Source organism: Trachurus japonicus, chromosome 2 (assembly GCF_045865225.1).
Source record: "Trachurus japonicus isolate A0001 chromosome 2, Traja_1.0".
NCBI lineage: Eukaryota > Metazoa > Chordata > Actinopteri > Carangiformes > Carangidae > Trachurus > Trachurus japonicus.
This window is the reverse complement of record NC_140908.1, coordinates 15,976,877-16,001,423: the sequence shown is the minus strand read 5'-3', so window position 1 is coordinate 16,001,423 and position 24,547 is coordinate 15,976,877. Positions and strand designations below refer to the sequence as shown.

The following is a 24,547-nucleotide window of genomic DNA, read 5'->3' as shown; positions in this document are numbered from 1 at the left end:
AAAAAAATAAAAAAAATAAAAATCTAGATATACATGTATAGAGACCACTCCCAAAATGATCAGTTTCTCTGGTTTTACTATTTATAGGTATGTGCTTGAGTAAAATTAAATTTTTGTTTTGTTTTATTCTATCAACTACCGACAACATTTCTCCCCAAATTGAAAAAAAATATTGTAATTTAGAGCTTTATTGGCTAATGAAATAAAAATATCAAGTCTTTTCAGACCTTGAATAATAATAATAATGCAAAAAAGAATATATATATATATACATATACTTGTCAAATGTATAAAAGGTTCATGGTTCATTTACTGTCATTCTAAACATGCGTTCACATGTAGAAAGCAAAATGTGTTACTTTGTTGAAAGTGAAAGTACCAAAAAAAAACTAGTGAATAAAAAGTAAACATAATGTGCATAAAATAAAATAACAGTTACATTTTTAAAGAACTAACTCATTTTCTACAGTTTCTATAATAAACTTGACAAAGCCCCCCCCTCAACACCCACTGGCCTGTGGGTCGTGTTGCTTCGGACCAGTGGGATTAACTCAATCATTTGTAATAATTCCTAAAGGAAATATCCAGTTTTCATCTGCAGCCGCTGCAGATGTTGTTGAGGTCTGACAGTCTCGTCCAGGGCCGTTGCTAGGAATTCTGGGCCCCCTTAAAGAATACTAAAGTGGGCCCCTCCCCCTAACTTTTCCAGTTTTTTTTTTCTTAGACTACGTATGTATTATCATTTATTATTTAGCCTACTTTGTTTTGATGCTAATGCAGCATTACACTGCAAAAACTCAAGTATTTTACCAAGAATATTTGTCTTATTTCTAGTCAAAATGTCATTTCTAGTCAAAACAAATCTCATTCTACTTAAAATAAGACTCATCATAATAAAAGTAGCTTGTTTTTAGACACTTTTTACTTCTTTCAAACATATTTTCACTTGGAATAAGTAGAAAAATCTGATAGTGGAGCAAGTTTTTCTTCCTTATTACAAGCACAAAAAACATGTTTTCACTGGCAGATTTTTCTATTTATTTCAAGTGAAAATTAGTTTGAAATAAGTGAAAATGATCTAAAAACAAGTAAATCTTTAGGTGATGAGTCTTATTTTAAGTGGAAAGAGATTAGCTTTGACTAGAAATGAGACATTTGGACAAGAAATAAGACAAAAATTCTTGGAAAGATGTTGAGTTTTTACAGTGTACTATCTTTCTCCCCTGTGCAACGGCCCTGGTCTCGTCCACAGATACTCACAGACGCTCTCTTCCTGTCTCTGAGCTCTGTGTCTTCTTCGTAGATGACGTACAAACACGGCTCGGACCTGCCCGCTCGCACCTGACACGCGTGCATGCTGACACACAAACACACGCACACCAATACGCTTCTGTATTGCTTTTAAAACGCACAAAAAAAGTCACCGAAAAGTCTGAAACAAAAAAAAAGGTGACTCTTTCTCTCACAAACACAGACACAGACATAGACACACACTCTCCCTGTCTGTGATGGGTGGACAAACAAAGGGAGCTTATCAGGCTGCAAGGAGAACATTAATCTGGCTCTATTGTGAGGGAGGATCAACGCTGTGGGCAATGAGAGAGAGTGTGTGTGTCTGTGTGTGTGTAATCTGTGAGATCTGTGAGGATCGCCTCGGGAGGCTGAGAATCAGGGCCGTACAGGGGAGAAAGGTGATGATAACTCTAGGGGCCCAGCGCCCAGTGGGGCCCATAAAAAACCCCAGTAGTCTAATCTTTGTATGACTGAATTATTCTGCATAAGACCCTGACTAATACTCATAGTACACTGTAAAAACTCTACATCTTTCCAAGAATATTTGTCTTATTTCTTGTCCAAATGTCTCATTTCTAGTCAAAACTAATCTCTTTCCACTTAAAATAAGACTCATAACCTAAAAATTAACTTGTTTTTAGATCATTTTCACTTGTTTCAAACAAATTTTCACTTGAAATAAGTAGAAAAATCTGCCAGTGAAAACATGTTTTTGTGTTTGTAATAGACCTTTTCAGAGAGTATAAACAAAGACAGGTGTGGCTCATTAGAAAACGCTCTGGTACACTAAATGGAATGGAGCCTTAATTAGTATCCTTGGTAACACCTGTATTTGTTTATACTCTCTGAAAAGGTCTATAAGGAAGAAAAACTTGCTCCACTATCAGATTTTTTCTACTTATTCCGAGTGAAAATATGTTTGAAAGGAGTAAAAAGTGTCTAAAAACAAGCTGCTTTTAATATGATGAGTCTTATTTTAAGTAGAATGAGATTTGTTTTGACTAGAAATAAGACAAATATTCTTGGTAAGATACTTGAGTTTTTGCAGTGTAATGCTGCATTAGCATCAAAACAAGGTAGGCTAAATAATAAATGATAATACATACGTAGTCTAAGAAAAAAAAAAACTGGAAAAGTTAGGGGGGAGGGGCCCACTTTAGTATTCTTTAAGGGGCCCAGAATTCCTAGCAACGGCCCTGCTGAGAATATATCGCTGCCATTGATGACGGCTGATGATGGCTCAGAGGGAGGGAAAACGAGGCCGTGGGAAGTGGGAGGAAAAGAGGGTGAGGACGGAAAAGGAAAAAATAAAGGTTGATGGAAAAGGTGAAGAGGAACGGGTGGTGAAAAGGAGAGAAGATCTCACCTCATTTATTTAATTTTTAAGGTACATTGTGTATGAATTCCTCCCATCTAGCGTTGCGGTTGTAGATCACAAGCAACTCAGTCGTATTTTTCATGCTGCATTCACCTGAAATTGGGCAGACGGCAGACGGACGACAGCCGCTGCACGTAACGGCGTAAACAAGCCTCTATGGAAACAAGTGGTCCATCAGCACCAGGCAAAACAATACACATGACAATATGTTGTCATGGCGATGTGGTATTGTTTTACCGTCTTTCTCTGGACTTCTGTGACTAAAATGACATCTGGTTTGTTACACTGCAAAAACTCAATATCTTACCAAGAATATTTGTCTTATTTCTAGTCAAAAATGTCATTTCGAGTCAAAACTAATCTCATTCTACTTAAAATAAGACTCATCACATTAAAAAGCAGCTTGTTTTTAGACACTTTTTACTTCTTTCAAGCTGATTTTCACTTGAAATAAGTAGAAAAATCTGATAGTGGAGCAAGTTTTTCTTTCTTATTACAAACACAAAAAACTGGCAGATTTTTCTACTTATTTCAAGTGAAAATTTGTTTGAAACAAGTGAAAATGATCTAAAAACAAGATCGATTTTAGGTGATGAGTCTTATTTTAAGTGGAAAGAGATTAGTTTTGACTAGAAATGAGACATTTTGACAAGAAAAAGGACAAATATTCTTGGAAAGATTTTGAGTTTTTGCAGTGTACTGATGGCCGTCTGCCCGACTGCAGGTGAATGCAGCATCAGTGTAACATGGCAGCAGCACCGAGCTTACCCGTTCCATGGAGATATGAATGATGAACGGCTCATTCAGAGCTGAAAGGAACACTTCACTTTGTTGATTCATGAAAAACAGACTGAAGAACCAAATAATCCATTTTCGTGAATAGACAACAGGAGAAGTTACACAATGTCCCTTTAAACTGACACGGAAAAAATGTCCACAGATGTTCCTGTTATGTTTTCACTCCATGAAAATCAATGAAGGCAGGTAAACTACAGATTTCAGACAGGCCAATCAGCCCAGCAGACAGCAGCTTCTCACTTCCTACCAAATGTTAGCGACTGGGTCAAGGCAGATCCAATTCTTCATTGATATTTTACTTTCATGTTTATTGAAAGCTACCTTTATTTTAGTGTTGTTGTTTACCTTTTACTATGTTGTTTGCACATGTTGGCAAAACTGCAACTAACTAAAGGTTCTTTGGCCTAAATTGTCTGTTTTCCTTTTTTCGATTTAAGATCGTGATGAAATCGAAATCGTGACTTCATTTAAAAAAAATCGTGATATGATATTTTTGCCATATCGCCCCCCCGTAGTGTGTGTGTGTGTGTGTGTGTGTGTGTGTGTGTGTCGTACCCTGGCCATGAGCTCGTCCCACCGCGTGTTGAACGCGTCCAGTTTCTGCTGTATGAGTTCGTCCAGGACGCCGCCGTCCATCAGCGTCTGGGCCAGCTCTCTGATCTGGTTCCTGTTGTCCTCTGGGTGACGGAGCAGGACCTGCAGACCCTACACACACACACACACACACACACACACACACACACACACACACACACACAGCTTCAAATAAAGCTCATTCTTACTTGACCTGAGTGGCCGTGATTTGTTTGCAGGGCCGTACAGGGGAGAAAGGTGATGATAACTCTAGGGGCCCAGCGCCCAGTGGGGCCCATAAAAAACCCCAGTAGTCTAATCTTTGTATGACTGATTTATTCTGCATAAGACCCTGACTAATACTCATAGTAGGCTACACTGTAAAAACTCAACATCTTTCCAAGAATATTTGTCTTATTTCTTGTCCAAATGTCTCATTTCTAGTCAAAACTAATCTCTTTCCACTTAAAATAAGACTCATCACCTAAAAATTAACTTGTTTTTAGATCATTTTCACTTGTTTCAAACATATTTTCACTTGAAATAAGTAGAAAAATCTGCCAGTGAAAACATGTTTTTTGTGCTTGTATAATAAGGAAGAAAAATTTTTTTTCTACTTATTTCAAGTGAAAATATGTTTGAAAGGAGTAAAAAGTGTCTAAAAACAAGCTGCTTTTAATATGATGAGTCTTATTTTAAGTATAATGAGATTTGTTTTGACTAGAAATGACATTTTGACTAGAAATAAGACAAATATTCTTGCTAAGATACTTGAGTTTTTGCAGTGTAATGATGCATTAGCATCAAAACAAAGAAGGCTAAATAATAAATGATAATACATACGTAGTCTAAGAAAAAAAAAAAAACTGGAAAAGTTAGGGGGAGGGGCCCACTTTAGTATTCTTTAAGGGGGCCCAGAATTCCTAGCAACGGCCCTGTGTGTTTGCACTTGACTCGTGACTAAGTGAGAAAAGCTTTGCTGAGTCAGAGAGAGTGTGAGGTGATGATGGGATGTAGATGCTGAAATAAAATAGGTCATTTAGCTTTTAGCACAGTTGAATCTCCCCGACTCCCTGGACAGAACATCAAGGAGTATTATATATATATATATATATACACACACAAGCAGAGTTCAAAGTAACTAATGAGCTGGATTAGGACAGAATCAACTCCTCTGATGGCCAGTAAACACTTTTATCTAATGCAAGATGCAGTGTAAGGTCTGTTATTTATATCTACTGGCTAAAATAATTATGGTGAGACCGCTTTCTCCTCCTTAGAGTGCAGTGTTTTTCTTCCAGACAGGGCCGTTGCTAAGAATTATGGGCCCCCTTAAAGAATACTAAAGTGGGCCCCTACCCCCTAACTTTTCTTAACTTAAAGCAGAAGTAAGCGATCCGGTTGTTTTGGCTAATGCTGCGTTCCAGGCAGGCTTTTGAAACCCTTTAAAAAAAAAAAAATTACATAATGAAAAAAAATTAAACGTACAGTTTGACCGATCCAGAAATGTTACAGATTTTAGCTAAAGAATGATGGTATATGGTTGTATGGTGAGGGTCACTCCAGGGATAAATCCTATGACTGTGACAACATATTGCCAAGCAGATATATAACAGTGTATAATGCATTCATAACAATGATCTGAGTGAAAGTATGACATTCATAAAGATGGCCGACTTCCTGTTGGCTTCCTTGTGTGTTTAACTTAGCGTGATGCTGACCCAATTTGGTACGTAGCAAAGTTTCATGACTTTTTGAGCGTGTTTATAGTCCAGGCAATCTAACAGAACTAACAGTAACAGAATGTTTTTCACCAACATCATTTCTATGAGGTGTCCAGAACAACATACTAAAAGTCCTAAGAAATCCTAGTTGGGGAAATATGTTTAATTCTCGTCAATCCAAGATTGATTTAGCCTACTCTATATAAAGTAAATGGTGCCAATAAGGCCAGACAACAATACACCCCAATGGGGCTATTTTTTTCCTTTACTGCTACCACAATGAAACTTTACACAATGAAAGTATCTATGAAATGTAACATTTTTTGTATTACAAGTTTCTTTTAAAATGAGCCACACACTAATGGAATATGCCCAAAATACACCTGAATAGGCTTTTTTTCCCCCTTTAGTCCTACCACAATGAAACTTTACACAATGAAAGTAGACATGAAAAGTAACATTTTTTGTATTACAAGTTTCTTGGAAAATGAATATGGATATGCAGATGAGCTAAACACTAATTGAGTTATGGTCAAGAAGCAGCAAAACCAGGGGCCAGGTGGATTAAAAAGGTCTTTACCCTCTTCTCCAGGTGGATTAAAAAGGTCTTTACCCTCTTCTCCACGTGTCTTAAAACTCATTTTGTGTGGTATTATGGTATTGTAACGTTGTACTTACATCCAGCGCCTCCTGTAACTCTTCCGTTCCCCCTTGCAGGTTTTCCGTCTCGTCCAGTTTCTGCTCCAGCTGGTCCAAGAAGGCGTTCTCCTGCTCCAGGTAGGAGAGCAGCTCACACCAGCACGCCCACACTTCCTGTCAGAAACACAAAGCACAACACACGTGGGACACTAACACAGGTACATGTGCACAAAACGCACATAGTCTATTCATTTTAAGCCAAAAAAGGGGGTCAACGTTAAACAAATTGCAACAGAAGCAAACTCAACTGATTTTGTAGTGAGGGAAAAAAAGCCCTGAAGAATCCCATTAGGGGAAAGTTTAGAAAAAGACCCAAATATAGCCCATTCATACGCCTATTCATTATTTTTGAATAGGGTAACATTTTTAACCTTTAGATATCTCCATGAAAATTACTGAGTTGATTACTTACATTAAGACAAACAAAAAATGTATTACAAGTTTTTTGAAATTTTTTTTTAACATGAGCAGATTTGCATAAATGTGCATAAATTCCACCGTTTTGACGGCACATGTATATATAAAGGTGCTGTGGTGGTACCAGCATGAAAATTGGAATGAGTTGACTCCATCGGTCAACCGACAAGAAACCACTTTAAATTTCAAGATGACTGCAATTTTTCAAGAATCCGTCGCTGCGGGAAGCACTCGTTTTACATGGTAGCCTAGCAACCTAGCTCATTAAAGCTACAGTTGGTAAGCTGACGAAAGTGAAAGTAAACTCCGTGACTTGGTCTGAAATTTCAAGACAATACACAGACTGTCCCTTTATGAACCTCTGGAGTCAACTCACTCCAGTTTTAAAGCTGGTACCACCACAGCACCTTTATATATGTGGCGTCAAAACGGTGGAATTTATGCAAATTTATGCAAATTTGCTCATGTTAACAAAGAATTTCAAAAAACTTGTAATACATTTTTTGTTTGTTTTAATGTAAGTAATCAACTCAGTAATTTTAATGGAGATATCTAAAGGTTAAAAATTTTACCCTATTCACGTGAGAAAAATAATATATGAATGGGCTATATTTGGGTGTTTTTCTAAACTTTCCCCTAATGGGATTCTTCTGGGCTTTTTTTCCCTCACTCAGGTCATGTTGAGGAAACAAAACCAGTTGAGTTTGCTTCTGTTGCAGTTTGTTCAACCTTTTTTCATAAAATGAGTGGACTAATTAAATATGCAATGTGATTTGATGGGAGCTTGAAAGGTGGAGGACATTGTTTGTACCTCTAGAGTTTTACACTTCCCGTCCAAGCGGCTGCACAGGCGCTGGTAGTTGGCCGTCAGCACGTCCAGCTCGGAGCGCAGGGCGTCGTGCGCCGTGGGCGGAGCCTTGGCGATGAAACTGTTGACGCTGTCGGTGAGAAGTTTCACCTTCAGCTCCTTGGAGTGGACTTCCTCCTGGGCCCGCTGGTGGAGAGACAAAGACACGAAGGTGGTCAGAATAAATCCCTATTCTAACGTAGATCCATTGGTGGTGGTTCTAGGAATTATTGATTCAAGTATAACGAAAAGCAACAGGGAGCATAACATGGTTTCATTTGTCAGCCTACTTGCACGAAGGTTGATATTACTTAATTGGAAACAAAAGGCAGCTCCAACTTATTCAAATCTTATGACAGATGTTATGAGACATTTAGAGCTGGAGAAAATCAGATTTTCACTGAAAAATCAGGAAAGAAAGTTCTATAGTATTTGGCAACCGTTTATTGATTATTTTAACCACAACATAGTCTGAGGGCAAGCTATAGAAATGCTCTTCTAGAAGGAAAGACTTTGTATTTTATTTTATTTTTTATATATACATACACATATTTATTTTTCCCTGTCTCTGTTTAGTTTACAGTATGTCTCCCTTTTTTTTACTTTTTTTTTTTACTTTTGAAGAATGTATATATTTGGGTACGTATAATCTTTTTTATTTCCTTTTTTTATTTTTAAATTAATCCCCCTCATCTGTCTATTTTTCATTTTGAGATACATAAATTAATACAATTTAAATGACCCTTTTTATGTAAACGTGTGAGTGTAAATGTGTAAGATGTCTGTTGTGTCTGATGTGTTCTATGTTCAAAATTAGAAAAATCAATAAAGAGAGTTGAAGAAAAAAAAAGAATAAATCCCTATTCTTTTGGATATAGGCACAATGAAAGTGTAAAAGTGTAAAAACAGTTTGACATTTTTACATAACATTTAGCAGGACTGGTTAAAGAAATATCAACAAAGTCATTCTCATTTTCACCTTCATTCTTTTGTAACAAAGAAAAATGGTATAAATGTCAAGGATACAGAGGTTACCTCTTAGATAAATGTTAATGTTAACAGACTCCAGACGTCTCAGTTCTTGGGCAAGAAATTGACCCAGTTCATTTCTCATGTGATGTGTGAATTAAACAACAAGGTGCGATGGAAATAAAATGGAATTTATCATGAAGAAAAGATTAGGGGAAACCAAATATGGATAAATTGTCACATTTGCATGAGTCATTCACTGTGCCAAAGCTATGGAGCCTGAGTGACCATCTATCATCTAAGTTGGGAACAATTTCTTATTTTTCAATCATAAAAGCAACAAATACAATTTGCACCATTTAGCTATGTACTGAAAATTTGACAAGTAATCATGTTCAATGACATTACAATTGCACAGAAAACAGTATTTTGACACTATAACCAAAGTCCTATGCTAATGGAAGGTTGTGGTATTGCTAGCAGTAGCAAAAACTTCAGGGCAAACTGTCACAATTTGCCCAAAAAGCATACAAAGGCTAATGCTAATGTTAATGCTAGCTCACAGTTTTGCTTACAATAGCAAAAATATCACTGTAAGGCAAGTTGCCTCAGTGCTTTCGAGGGTAAATTGTCATGTGCAATTTGCCTAAAAAGCACAATAAAGCTAATGCTGATGGTAATGCTAGTTCCCAGTTTAGCTAACAATAGCAAAAATATCACTGTAAGGCACGTTGTCTCAGTGTTTTCAGGGCAAATTGTCATATGTAATTTGCCCAAACAGCATAACACAGCTAACGCTAATTCTAGCTTAATAGAGCAATAGCAAGAACATCCCCTCTAGGGCAAGTTGTCTTCGTGCTTTCAGGGCAAATTGTCATAGCAATTTGTCCAAAAAGCATAGAAAAGCTAATGCTAATGCTAGCCTGCGGTAGGCTATATGTAAAATTAGCAAAAACGTCGCTGAAGAGAAAGTTGTCTCAGTGCTTTTGGGAACTGGACTTTGACTTTAGTTGATTGAGTTTCTCAGTGTTAAAGCATAACAAGCCACCTGAACAGTGAAAGGAAAAAGAAACAGATGACAAGAGATAGAAAGCAAGTAAAGGGAGGGAAGGGAAGGGAAAAGCAGAGGAGTGGTGGGAGGATTGAGGGCTTAATGGATGCTGCGATGGATGCATGAACAAAATGAATCAATGTTTCTCTAGTTGACAAAGCCACAGAGTGTGAAGAGACAGAGTGAAGGAGTAAAGCCAAGGAATCAATGGATGAAGGAGTGGAGCTAATACTTTTCCCGGCAAGGGAGAGAGGGAGTGAGAAGGAGAAAGGGGGGATTAATAGAACAAACAAGTGAGCAGATTCTCAAATGGAGTTTCCTTTATGGTTGAAGGAGAAAAGAGGAAGAGGAGGGACGAGTCGGGGAAGATTAGCAGCAGCGGGCAAGTGAAATCAATTTTTAATTTTCGGCTTTACTCAAGTGAACTTCTGCAGTCGAGGGCCAATGGAAGGGGAGCGCTAAGACCAAAGCTGTTACGCATTCTGCTGAGCAAACAACGCCATGAATCTCCATCACAAATGTATCTCATTAAAGTGATGACAGGGTGAAACCACTCAATACTGCTCAGAGGATATATTATTATTACTTATACATCCCCTGCATATGAAGATGTAAATTAAATACCCATATTAATTTGTCTATCTTCCAATACCAGTAAAATCAGACTTTTGGACCTTCTATGTGTAGCTTTTACCACTAAACTAAATTTTACCACTTTTTTCTAGAGGTATTTTTTATCTTATTTTTATTTGACCACTTTTTCTAGATTTTTTTTAAACTTTTTTTTTGAGAAATGTTACCACTTTTTTTTGGAAAATTTTTACTTTTTTAAAATTTTTATTTTAAACATTTTTTACGAGAAATTTTACTACTTTTCTTTCGAAATTCTTTTTACTTTTTTTTTTTGAGAATTTTTTTTACCACTTCTTCCTAGAAATGTTTAATATAAATGTTTTTGGAGAAATTGGACCACTTTTTTTTCCAGAAATTTCTCTATGATATTTCCAGTAATTCACGCCATTGGCCCTAATTTAAATGTATAAAAAAGTAATGTTTTTCAGTCTCAGAACAAATATTTGTGTATTTCTGGTGTTTACTTCTAATTTTGGTCCAGTGGGGGTCCGTGGTCTAATTTGTGTCAGTTTAGGGTCCTTGATGTAAAAAAGGTTGAAAACCACAGATTCAAACATCATAACAACTCAACACTTTCTGGTTATTCACCATAACTGTAACATAATAAGACAATCCCACGGCCTCTTCTTTCAGCTTTGTAGTCCTTCATGTTGTGTGTTATTGTCTACAACTGGCCAGAAATCTGCTAAAATGTAAAATATGTAAGAAAGCATTAGACATTAGTGACATTAGAGCTGAGGTATTTATATTTCTATTTTTAAGAGAATGCTTTTTTGGGGAGTTGTTCCTTTTAAGATTCTTACTGTGCGCCTCGTGCAAAACTCCCATATAGTAAATCTGACAAAGGGATTTTTGCCAAAATGACACATCAAAGTGAGTTTGTATGGGGGAAAAAAGTGTGGAAAAAAGCGTGTGTCTTCAGAGGGAGGATAATATGATAGTTCAGGTATCATAAATGTCTAAAATGTATCATAAATGTTTAAAAAAGTAGACGGATGGAAATGATCTTTCCAAGCCGCTGCAGGCTGCTCTTTATGTCCAGCTGAACCAGGCCACATTAACCTGTATGAGTGTGTTAGCTCGATCTCCATCCATCTACACAGCTGGCTAATGGCTCACATCTTATCTGTGCTATACACCTGCAAGCTGCACCAGCCTTCCTGTGCATTACACCAGTAATTACAGCAATTATTAATCTGTTCATTTAGTGGCTCTTATAGAATACAGATGGACGGCTGCAGGAATATTTTTGAAAATTGAAAAAGTGCACTCATTTTTCTCTGAATGCATATTAGTGCACGTAATAATAATATGATATCTAATCACTTGAATACTGCACTTCCTCTAATTTACTGAGTGTCATGGTGATTGAGTGTGTTTTATCCGCTGCTAAGGGAATTGTAAGCAAGTTTGGCGTTAGCATTAGCATGAACAGCTTTTCCAAAAGGGATATTGTGGGATATTATTGCTGAGTCGTTTGATACTAAACTCAACATTTTGTTCTGAATTGGTAAAGAGCCATCAATGACAGTATTAGCTATGTAGCAATAACAAAACGTATTGATAATCCCTTCACTAATCATTTATACCTGACAATCAATCAATTAGAATCACCAGCTGATAGCCCACCTCAAGGGCTTATGGTGTATTTTACATTTTCAAATTAAAAAAGAAAATTTGAGTATGTTTGGGGCTCACCTCCACGTAAAAAAAAAACACAGACTTTGAGAATAAAGTCATAAATTTACGAGAATAAAGTCGTAAATTTCCTACGAGAAAAAACTCATAACATTACGAGATTAAAGTCGTAAATTTACGAGAATTAAGTCGTAAATTTCCTACGAGAAAAAAGTCATAACATTACGAGAATAAAGTCGTAAATATCCTACGAGAAAAAAGTCATAACATTACGAGAATAAAGTCGAAAAATTACGAGAATAAAGTGGTAAATTTCCTACGAGAAAAAAGTCGTACATTTACGAGAATAAAGTCGTAAATTTCCTACGAGAAAAAAGTCATAACATTATGAGAATAATGTCGTAAATTTACAAGAATAAAGTCGTACATTTCATACGAGAAAAAAGTCATAACATTTTTTCTCGTAGGAAATGTACGACTTCATTCTTGTAAATTTACGACTTTATTCTCAAAGTTTGTCAATGTGGCCCTAATACTCCGTCGTAATATGTAGCCAATTTTACTTTTGTAAAAAATTAAAAATGAACATTTAAAATATCAGTGATTTGTCTGGAAGAAATACAACATCCAGAGCTTTAATGAGGGTTAGTTGAGTTGAATCTAAGGTTTCCTCACCGTGCACTGCTCTAACTGTTTCTCCAGAGCTTCAGAGTCTCCCATGTTTGGGGCTCACCTCCACATATTTTTGGGGGCTGCCCCAAAATACAGACTTAAATGGAAAAAAGAACATTTTTGGAACTGACCCCCTCTGGACCCTTGAATATTCCTATTGGACGAAACACCTGTTTACCAATGATCAGCACTATCTTAAACAGCATTGGAAAAGATACTATTAACTGGATTTAGTTGATTTTACACACATTTACCTTAAAAAAAAAAAACATTGCACAAAAAGTAATGAAATTTGTGTTGGGTAGATTCTTTCTTTGTTGTAATAATGCTCCTAATACCGATGGAAAGCCTGTTTATGGCCACACTTGTAAAGAAAATGCATTTGTGGGATAAGTATGTGGGTTGTATCCATGAAAAATGTACCAATTTGCCTTTGTTACAAGAAATAATCTACCAAACCAAAAAATTGAAGCCTTTTCTCAATGTGATTTCATGCTGTTTTGTGTGGTTAAAATAGCTTGTTAAGGTTTATGAATAACAATAAAGTAAAAAATAAAAGATTCTTTGCACACTCTCAGATCTTCCTCAACCTTTTTGCCTTAGATTCACACACACACCTTGAGTTCCTCCACAGCTTTGCGTAGCTCCTCTGGGGTCTTGTATGTGAAGTCTCTCTCCAGGTAGTCCTCCTCCGCCTGGTTGATCCACTCCTGCATCTCCTGCATCTCCTTCCTCAGAGCCATGGTCTTGTCCAGGCCGCCCTTCAGCGCCGACTTCTTAGCGTACGCCTTCGATGGTGGGAGAGAAAATCAACACTCTACGTTAACGTGGAAGAAAGACGGCAGAATAAAGGCACGCTCTGGGTTCAGATCAGGGCATAAACCCTCTATGTGGTTGTTTAGGGCCACAGCCGTTAGGTGGGGGGCCACATGATCAGAAAGGTACCGGGGTTCATCAAGTCATTTAAACATCCTGAGGTCTGCACGTGCAGCTATGAGCTTTATATGTAATGTGAAGTCAATATTCAGCTTCTTTTATCTCACATTTGAGACATTTGGTGAAAATAGAACGGCAGAATGACAACATTTGTGCTCAAAAAGCAATCTGACAAAATGTCATTTTAGACTTGTTTTCTACACGTATCTATTACTGTATTCATATCCTATTTCAAGCACCAAAACAGTTCATTCTCATGACTGAAGGAGTGTTTTCACAAGGGATTGGACATTTTTCAAAAAGCAGACCTCAAATTTCCAGCATTTGTCCTAAATTATTTCTTTCTACAGTGTTCTAGGACAAACTGGCCTCAGTGTGCTTACAGCGGAGGTTCTAATATTTAGACATAAAACACTGGAGTATTGTTACATTCAAGAAAATGGCCTCAAACCTCAGAGGGAACAAACACGTCTGTATTCAGTTTTAACCAGTGATTTGGTGTTTGCTCTTAGAGTAAAATCCTAGGGCCGGCCCTGGTTCAGATCACCTGGTTAAATAAAGGCTATTATAGGATATATAGGCACGCTCGGGGTTCAGATCACCGACCTGTTTGCAGACGTTCTCCCACTGGGCGTTGAGGTCGTCCAGCTCCTTCTGGATGTGAACGGCGAACGGCGGCTCGGCCTCTTTCTTCAGGTACAGACCGACCTCGTTGATGCCGTTGACGCTCGGCTGGATGGTGTGGATGTCGTTCACCAGCGCCTGGTCCAGCAGAGTGGAGCACAAGATCATTTTCTCACTTTTATTAGTGAATGTAATTATTATCTATATGTTACGACGGAGTATTAGGGCCACATTGAGAAAAACTAAACAAAACAAAACAAAACACAGACTTCAAGAATAACGTCATAAATTTACGAGAAAAAAGTCATAACATTACGAGAATAAAGTCGGAAATTTACGAGAATAAAATCGTACATTTCATACGAGAAAAAAGTTATAACATTACGAGAATAAAGTGGTACATTTCCTACGAGAAAAAAGTCATATCTTTATGAGAATTAAGTCGTAAATTTACAAGAATAAAGTCGTAAATTTACAAGAATAAAATCGTACATTTCATATGAGAAAAAAGTCGTAAATTTACGAGAATAAAGTCGTACATTTCCTATGAGAAAAAACTCATAACATTACGAGAATAAAGTCGTAAATTTACGAGAATAAAGTCGTAAATTTCCTACAAAAAAAGTCGTAAATTTACGAGAATAAAGTTGTAAATTTACGAGAATAAAGTTGTAAATTTCCTACGAGAAAAAAGTCATAACATTTTTTCTCGTAGGAAATGTACGACTTCTTGTAAATTTACGACTTTATTCTCAAAGTTTGTCAATGTGGCCCTAATACTCCGTCGTAATATGTAGCCAATTTCACTTATGTAAAAAATTTAAAATGAACATTTAATTTTTTGTTCTTAAAAATATGAGTGATTTGTCTGGAAGAAATACAACATCTAAAGCTTTAATGAGGGTTCGGGTTAGTTGAGTTTAATCTAACGGGGTTAGGGTTAGTTTAGTTTAATCTAACGGGGTTAGGGTTAGTTTAGTTGAATCTAACGGGGTTAGGGTTAGTTTAGTTGAATCTAACGGGGTGAGGGTTAGTTGAGTTTAATCTAACGGGGTTAGGGTTAGTTGAGTTTAATCTAACGGGGTTAGGGTTAGTTGAGTTGAATCTAACGGGGTTCGGGTTAGTTTAGTTGAATCTAAGGTTTCCTCACCGTGCACTGCTCTAACTGTTTCTCCAGAGCTTCAGAGTCTCCCAGCGCCGGCCACTCCTCGTTCAGGAAAACATCCACATCTGCCATCCACTTCTTCAAAGTCTTCACGTCATTCTGCAGAGAGAGAGAGACAAAAGAGACAAAAGATTAGGGCTGAACAAAAAAAAAAAAAAAAAAGTTGATGTGTCGACGCATCAGCCCAGAAGACCCTGAGGAAGGAAACACAACTTCTTTCTGCTGACAGGTGCTAGGACTTCAAACTCACTTATTCATTCTCTGAGCGCATGAAAATCTGAAGGTCTCAGCTCAGATCAAACACATTAGGACAAAAAAAAATGTGATTTTGCAATATTTTGAATAAAATCACAAGATACTGCATCTCTCATAGCCGGAGAGAAACTCCCCCCAAACTTTAAAGGGATAGTAGCATTTTTTTAAAGTGGGGTTGTATGATCTCCAAATAGCCCCTAAGTACTTTAATTGCAGTAGAAGACTCTCTGCACTCCTCCCGTTAGCAACGCCAGCCCATAATAGCCCTGCCCAGAGATTTACAACATACGGTGTTGTGAATGGACCCAAAGAAACGGCCTATTTTCACGGCCTAAAAGAGGTTTTACCTGAAAAAAAAATACACAGTTCCATTGTTCACTATAATATAATTTTTTCCAGCCCTTCAAAGTGCAGGAAAAACACAGTTTTTATTTGGACCTAACCAACTGCTGATCGGCGGGCGCTAACCCTGGGCGGAGGGATACGTGAGTTGGTCCCTGCAGCTATTTCATAGCTGTTGGGACCAGTGCCTGGTGCGATGGCCCGTGGCCCTAATAATAGACCCAAAACATTGAAAATATATTGTATTGTTCAGTTATATTCACTCTTGTCTCTAGAAACCAATAAAAAGATTTGGAGCAAAAAAAAAAAAAAAAGAAAAAAGATTTGAGTCACTGTGACTCTCCACTGTGATTGTTGAACTGGACCAAATGGACCAAATGGACCGTGAAGTCAAAGGGAAGAGAATGAATCAGCAAACCCATCAACTATGTTTGAACGTGGGCAAAGCAACATCCACTGAGTTTATATGAGTTTACTGAGATTAAAGGTAACACTCTGGTCTTTGGAAATAAATTAAGGAGAGTGCGTTGTGGAGAAATCTGGATTAAGTCTGCTTTTATTCTAATAAATTATTATTGTTACTCGGTTGTCTGACCTCAAATTGCAGCAGTTTGGCCATGAGCTCCTGGATCCTCTGGGCGGTCTCCGTCAGCGTGGCGCCCAGTCGTCGCCACCGCGCCATGACGGCGTCCATCTCTGTGCGATACCTGCAGCACAGAGGGTCATGTTGTTTCTCTACTTCCTGTTTATTGAGCAGTTAAAGCTGGACTGGTGAGTAGACGATGTTTAATCCTCCAATAAAGTTTCTACAGTGTCTATATGATGTTTTATATCACACAAGACATAGACAAGAGTTTGTACTCTGATAGTTCAGAGGTTTAAAAGTTTACTTAGCTTTAAAGGGATACACCAACAATTTTTTTTACCATGTCTTGCCTCACTCCCGAGTCCATGACCAGCAGATAGACACCATCCTTTCCACTGTGCGTGCAGTAACAAGGGAGATAGAGCCGTATCGCCGTAATTAGCTTAGCTCAAACACTGGAAGTGTATGGGTAGTGTTAGCCTGCCTCCACCTAAAGTCGCTAATTAGCTTAGCTCAAACACTGGAAGTGTATGGGTAGTGTTAGCCTGCCTCCACCTAAAGTCATCAGAGAAACTCTTCAGCAACTCTAAACGGACCGATCTTGGTCTCAGAGCTGACAAAACTCTCCGGTAAGGCATCTTGAGCGGTCAAATGCCGCTAACGGGACCAGATCGGTCAAAACGGAGGGTTCAAGCAAAGACGCTTTATTTTGGTTCAAGCTAGCTACATCAAGGGTAGGTTAGCTTCCTATTTCAAAGTAAAAGCACAAATTCTATCGTCATGGTTTTCTGTATGTAAAGGGCAACGGGTGTTTTATTTTGTGAAAGTAACCGGAAGTGCGTTGGTCACAAAGGCTAGCTTGAGTAGCGCCGAATTCGTCTGAACAAAATAGTAAACAGCTGGTATTTAGACAAATTAACGACTTTACTTTCTCACCTAAACATGTTTGAAATGTTGATAAAGTGATATATTTACAGAGTTTAGAGCTAAAATGAAATCAGCTTCTGACTGCTGATTTCAGCTCAGGTAGGAGGCAGGCTAACACTACCCATTCACTTCCAGTGTTTGAGCTAAGCTAATTAGCGACTTTAGGTGGAGGCAGGCTAACACTACCCATACACTTCCAGTGTTTGAGCTAAGCTAATTACGGTGATACGGCTCTATCTCCATGGTTACTGCACACACAGTGGAAAGGATGGTGTCTATCTGCTGGTCATGGACTCGGGAGTGAGGCAAGACATGAAAAAAAATGTTGGCGTATCCCTTTAAGTCCCAGTTGTAAATTAATTATTCTAGTTTTTAAGTTTTTTAAGGCTGTTTTTAAAGGGATGTTCAGTAAAACCTCGACAGTTCCAGTGAAAGACCAGCATGCATCATGTTTTCTTCATGTCTCACCTCTGGCTGATGTCTGCTGGAGCTTTCTGGAAGACCTGCTCCACCGCGGCCGTCAGGTAGTCCACCTCCCCCTGGTGTTCACTCAGAGACACCTGCATGGCCTGGTGGGGGGTCACAGAGATCAACAGTCAGCATTACATACTGTATATCTTTCTATCTGAATGAGCCACTCAGCTCTGTTGTAATCGTATAGCAGATAAAAGGTAAAGGTTGTCACATTATTACCTTCAGTTCATTTAGGTGATGATAAAACTGTGCATTTTGTTTGGTACCTCACTTCATTAGCTTCCAGTTAACTTAAGAATAGATTTTAAGATTTAAATGTTTGTTTTCAGAGTCATTAGCGACCTCGCTCCCCTTTATTTATCTGAGATTTTACTTTCCATGACCACAGTAGCCTAAGGCACTGTGGTCATGGAAAGTCATGGTCCTGGACAGTAGTCTACACTGCAAAAACTCTAAATCTTACCAAGAATATTTGTCTTATTTCTAGACAAAATGTTATTTCTAGTTAAAACAAGTCTCATTCTACTTAAAATAAGACTCATCACATTAAAAGCAGCTTGTTTTTAGACACTTTTTACTTATTTGAAGCAGATTTTCACTTGAAATAAGAAGAAAAATCTGATAGTGGAGCAAGTTTTTCTTTCTTATTACAAGTAAAAAAAAACTTTTAATGATTTTTCAGCACTTTATGGAGAATATCTATGCCTAACATGTATATAGAAAACTTCCTTAATTCATAAACTTCCATTTGAGTCCCAGATAGCCTTTCTACTAGCTACTGGAAAGCTACAGGCCGTCTCCAAACAATGCAACACCTGTTGTGAAAAACTATGTTAACTGGCCTGATCAGAAACCATTCTATTTCTGGTCTCCTCTAAGTGAACAGATAGATAGAGAAGACCGTTGGCCACAGCAAGTGGAGCTTTGGAGATAGAAAGGCTATCTGGGACTCAAATGGAAGCTTATGAATTAAGGAAGTTTTCTATATACATGTTAGGCATAGATATTCTCCATAAAGTGCTGAAAAATTATAATTTTCATGAGAATTTGTCAGGTGAACAGCACTTTTTTTGGTCTTTTTTGGGATGTTGAGGGTGATATCTTAAAATGGAGTTGCAACAAACCCCAGAATCTTTTTTTCCTGCCTCCCCCTATGTGTCAGGATCAGTGTTGAGACTAACGCCGTTAGAATAAACGCGATTACGTAACGCCGTTACATTCCTCTGTAATTTGTAATCTAATTAATTACTTTATCCAGCGTTACTAACGCCGTTTCCGTTACTAACATGACTTGTGTTGCCGTTACTAAAATCGGGGCCCCAGCGCGATCATGGTAAAAAAAAAAAAAAAAAGCCTGCAGCCAGCATGAGTTCTAGGCGATTGTTTTTTCTTTTCTTCCTTTCCTCCTCCTCACTTCATAAGCGGGCTGCAGAGTAGAGAGCACACTAGTACAACACGGTTTCGATAAATACCAAGGATAAGACAGGTCATGTTTTGCGGATATGGAACAAGGAAGTAACTGACTTGACGATGTATAGCTGCGTGACATCATTGACGAATCCTTGTAGGAGTTTATTTTACACACAAACCGACGTAGCTTCTGTGCGGCGCACACACACAACTTTCGACCGGCGGTAAAACCAAAGTGATAGACAGAGAAGAAATGGCGAGTACAGAAGAGGAGGATAAAGTGGGAAAGTCGGCGTTTAGCAAGTGGAAATATAAACACTACTTCACCATCGTTGAGAGAATATCAGGTATCAGATATCAGGTCTGAAAGGGATTGTTATGCCAGTTGCTGATGTGTCAGTTTCAATAAATATTATGTTGATGAGCAATAAATTGAATTATTGAAGTTCATACCCCCCCCCATGGCAAAGGATATTTGTTTAAGGTTAATTATCTCTCTATGCTGTTCTACTCTATGAAACTGGCGTGTGAAACATGCTTCTAAAAAGCCGAATTCTTTGACATATTACTTTGTTTTAGTAACGCAAAAATTACTTTTCCTAGTAATTAGTTACTTTTATAATAGAGTAATTGAGTTACTAACTCAATTACTTTTTTAAGAAGTAATTTGTAATTGTAATTAGTTACTTTTTCAAAGTAATTTGCCCATCACTGGTCAAGATACTCTCTGCCAAATGTTATAGTTGTATGACTATTTATGCCATTGTAGTACCTAAATATTTGCATTTACATCATTTCGCCAGCAATATAGGCTATGTATAGTGGTAGTAACAGCATGACAGAGTATTAAATGGAGTGATACAGGGGACGAGGTTGGGGCTCAGCTTCCACCGTTAACATTTTGAAACAATATCCTTTTCACACAGTTTGATTTTTGCTCGGTGAATTCCAAGTGGTTCGGTGCGAGAGCTCCCGGTGACCCTCGAGGCCAGAGGCTGTGGAGGATTTTGGGGGGAAGAAAGCCTTGTTCACACCTAGGTGGCTCAGAAGCTTAGTTTAGCTTAGTTCAAACACAGCCCCTGGGCAGGACGTCCGTCAGTTACTACGGATTACCCTCCATCCTGCTGCTGCCACACCGAATCCCAAGCAGGGAGGAATTAGGAACGACTTTTTCCCTTTTCTTTCCTCTTTCTTTCACTGAATGATTTTGATCAAGGACTCGCAGGCTGCTCACACTCCGCTTCATTAAGCGCCTGCTCCGCTTTGAGATGAGCAAGCTGCTTGATGAGAGGTTAAGAGGTGAAACATCATCATGCAAAATCATGCAAAACAGCTGAATAATATTTGTGACCTGTCTGAACCGGGTCAGTTTGGAACTGCAGCTGACTTTGAGCGTGAGGCGATCTACACCCTGATCGGGTCACCGGGTCACCGGGTCGCAGGCACAAAGCTGACGTGCAAACCGCTGCACGGCTGAGCCAGCTGGGTTGGATGATGTGATAGCTGACATTAGCAAAAGAGTGTTTCCACCATTGTAATAAAGGGCTGAATAAAAATTAAATAAGTCTATATTTTAAGCTTTTAAGTTTGTAGTGGAAGCTCCCAGTGTCTCAGTTCACTGCTCTGCCTGAGATGAGCACTATGGAGGTATGTGGATGTTTTTTGGTGTGTCTTTTTGGACGAAGAATATATACGGTACGATACGATACGATACGGTGCGATACAATATGGTAGGGTAGGATACGATACGATACAGTACGATACAGTACGATACGATACGATACGATACGGTACGGTGCGATACAATATGGTAGGATACGATACGGTCTAATACGGTAGGATAGGATACAATACAATTCACTTTATTGCCCCCATGGGGAAATTTTTCTTGGTCTCCCAAGATATTGTTTCAATACCACTGTTATGAGCGCCATATTAACAATAATAAGCAAACATCCTTCTATTTGTCTTAACTGATGATCGCAGAGGGGGCGGAGCCAATCAAAGCTGATATAGGTAGAAGGTGGGGGGCACCCTGGTTGGTTCACCGGTCTATATAGAGACGAACAACATAAACTACAGGTAATCAACCTAGTGAGCGTGTTTTTGGACTGTGGGAGGAAGCTGGAGAACCTGGAGAGCCTCGGCCCAGGGAATCAAACCCAGAAGGCTTTTGCTAAGAAGTAAAAATGCTAACCACTGCACCACTGCACCACTGTGCCGCCCAAATGCACAACAACATATTACATTTTATCTGTTTATTTCAACACAAAAAGTTCTGCAACTTCATACTGTATGCTCAGGGCAGTTGCCTTGCTATGCTATGCTATGCAATGCTATGCTATGCTAGGGGAGCATACATCAGTCTGACTGCCCAAAAGTCCGACGGCTCATTTCTCCGACTACCCATTCTACAGTGTTAAGGTTAGGTTTAGGGTAAGGTTAAGGGTTAGGGCTACTTAAGTCGGAGAAGTGGGAGGTCGGACTAATGGACGCAGAAATAAAGAAATGTATGGTCGGAGAAATGGGTAGTCGGACAGACGTCATGCGCCCGCTATGCTATGCTATGCTATGCAGCAAAAAAACTTGTTTCTGGCCTACTTCATCTTCACATGACATCGACAACAGCCATTAAAGTTATGCTAATTAATGGTTAACACCTGCAAAGCAGAGTGACAGATGGAGTTTAAAAAACTCTCAGCCAATCAAACGACTAACTGCTGTATAACTTCCTGTCTGGCTTGTCTACGTTTGGCTCCTCCTACCTGTGACAGACATGATTACAGGTATGATGTGAACCGATCTGCTAAATCCTTCAATTATAACAACAGACACTTGTGGTCCTACTTCAGAACCACAGAGTGGAGGCTCTTCAATTGTAAATTATCTTTTAGAGAGTCGTTGAACCAAGAAGAGGTTTTAACTTCTCATTGTGGAGGAGGAGTGGAGCTGTGATGGAGCTAAGTATGTTTACTACTGCTGAATTTCCATTGAACTGTGCAGATCAAGTGTTTCTATACATGGGAGAAGGTCTGGCTCACTATTATGGCCTGTTGGGGGAAACTGAGTCAGAGTCTCTAGCGGCTGAAAGAGCTCTTCACGGATTTAACACCCACTCCAACATGTGGTTTTTTCAGACCCGACAAATGCTGATTCAATCACTCTAGGACTCGACACAGCTCACTCTGGAAACACAAAAGGCTTTACACGCCACCTTGAGCTAAAAGACTGAGACCATATTGTCATCAAAATGTTTAGCATCTTCTGCGACTCTGTTCCTCTTAGGATTGAGGTCTGGAACTCAAAGACAATCTGAGTCCAGATTGTTCTTGTCTGTGATTCCCTGGTTGAGCAAGCTACCTAATTCTGTCTCTCTATCTACGAGGATATTGATCATCTTTTCTGAGATTTTCCTCACTTTTAAAGGGATACGCCAACATTTTTTTTTCGTGTCTTGCCTCACTCCCGAGTCCATGACCAGCAGATAGACACCATCCTTTCCACTGTGCGTGCAGTAACAAGGGAGATAGAGCCGTATCGCCGTAATTAGCTTAGCTCAAACACTGGAAGTGTATAGGTAGTGTTAGCCTGCCTCCACCTAAAGTCACTAATTAGCTTAGCTCAAACACTGGAAGTGTATGGGTAGTGTTAGCCTGCCTCCACCTAAAGTCATCAGAGAAACTCTTCAGCAACTCTAAACGGACCGATCTTGGTCTCAGAGCTGACAAAACTCTCCGGTAAGGCATCTTGAGCGGTCAAATGCCGCTAACGGGACCAGATCGGTCAAAACGGAGGGTTCAAGCAAAGACGGTTTATTTTGGTTCAAGCTAGCTACATCGAGGGTAGGTTAGCTTCCTATTTCAAAGTAAAAGCCCTTCTGTATGTAAAGGGCAATGGGTGTTTTATTTTGTGAAAGTAACCGGAAGTGCGTTGGTCACAACAGCTAGCTTGAGTAGCGCCGAATTTGTCCGAGCAAAATTGTAAACTGCTGGTATTTAGACAAATTAACGACACACTGCTGATCTAAACGGCTACTTTCTCACCTAAACATGTTTGAAATGTTGATAAAGTGATATATTTACAGAGTTTAGAGCTAAAATGAAATCAGCTTCTGACTGTTGATTTCAGCTCAGGTAGGAGGCAGGCTAACACTACCCATACACTTCCAGTGTTTGAGCTAAGCTAATTAGCGACTTTAGGTGAAAGCAGGCTAACACTACCTATACACTTCCAGTGTTTGAGCTAAGCTAATTACGGCGATACGGCTCTATCTCCCTTGTTACTGCACGCACAGTGGAAAGGATGGTGTCTATCTGCTGGTCATGGACTCGGGAGTGAGGCAAGACACGAAAAAAAAATGTTGGCGTATCCCTTAAAGATAGTTTTGCAAACAAAATGATTGGCAGATTAATTAATAAAGGGGAAAAAAGTCATTAAATTCCAGCCCTCAGCCATTCATCTATGTAGCCCCTCCTCACTTCCCTCTCGCTAGTGCAAATTCACAAATCAATCAAAGGATGTAATTACACTAAAATCACGGGCAATCAGGTTGTTAATAACTTTTACCAGTAGCTGTAGCATATATTAGCATTAATAATCATATTCCATTATTAAAACCAATCAGGACTGTTTTTTACTACTTTAATTAAGAAAGTGACTTGAGCGAGAAGTGGTACTGTTGTGTTGTTTCTGACCACACACACGTGTAAACTCGGTCACACGAGGGGAAACAGTAACGGCAGCTTGTCAGTATGCAGAATGAATTCCTAATTATTATCTACAATCAACTTTAATTAATCTCTGGGCTGTGAGGCTTGATGTCCCTGTTATGCTACAAGACCATTATCAAGTTTAAAGAGGACTGAGATAAGTGCGCACACACACATACACACATCGCACACACTTCCCTCTGGAGTGTGACCTTGAGTTGAATATAAACATCAACAAAAATAATAGTCATTTAAAACTCCGTATGGCTGCGAATACAGATCGACTTTGACACCATGAGAAAAGACTTGGTGTGTTTGTGTGTGTGTGTGTTTGCACTCCGCATCGCCGCATCCTGACACATAATCCAATGATGCTTTCAAGTGTCTGTGATAAACAGAAACACTGATTTGCTCAATCACTATTTTG

General features: G+C 38.8%; 1 protein-coding gene across 2 annotated transcripts in view; it reads right to left on the bottom strand.

Annotated features, from left to right (window-relative positions):
* Nucleotides 1-24,547, bottom strand: part of dmd (dystrophin) — a 413,300-nt gene that overhangs the window by 155,799 nt on the left and 232,954 nt on the right. For both annotated transcript variants that reach the window (XM_085802729.1, XM_085802740.1), the window contains 8 exons: nucleotides 17,996-18,096; nucleotides 16,610-16,721; nucleotides 15,403-15,516; nucleotides 14,235-14,390; nucleotides 13,310-13,480; nucleotides 7,694-7,876; nucleotides 6,445-6,579; nucleotides 4,025-4,174 (listed from right to left, as the gene is read on the bottom strand). In XM_085802729.1, coding sequence (XP_085658855.1) covers nucleotides 4,025-4,174; nucleotides 6,445-6,579; nucleotides 7,694-7,876; nucleotides 13,310-13,480; nucleotides 14,235-14,390; nucleotides 15,403-15,516; nucleotides 16,610-16,721; nucleotides 17,996-18,096 — 1,122 coding nt within the window. The remainder of the gene's footprint in view (nucleotides 1-4,024; nucleotides 4,175-6,444; nucleotides 6,580-7,693; nucleotides 7,877-13,309; nucleotides 13,481-14,234; nucleotides 14,391-15,402; nucleotides 15,517-16,609; nucleotides 16,722-17,995; nucleotides 18,097-24,547) is intronic.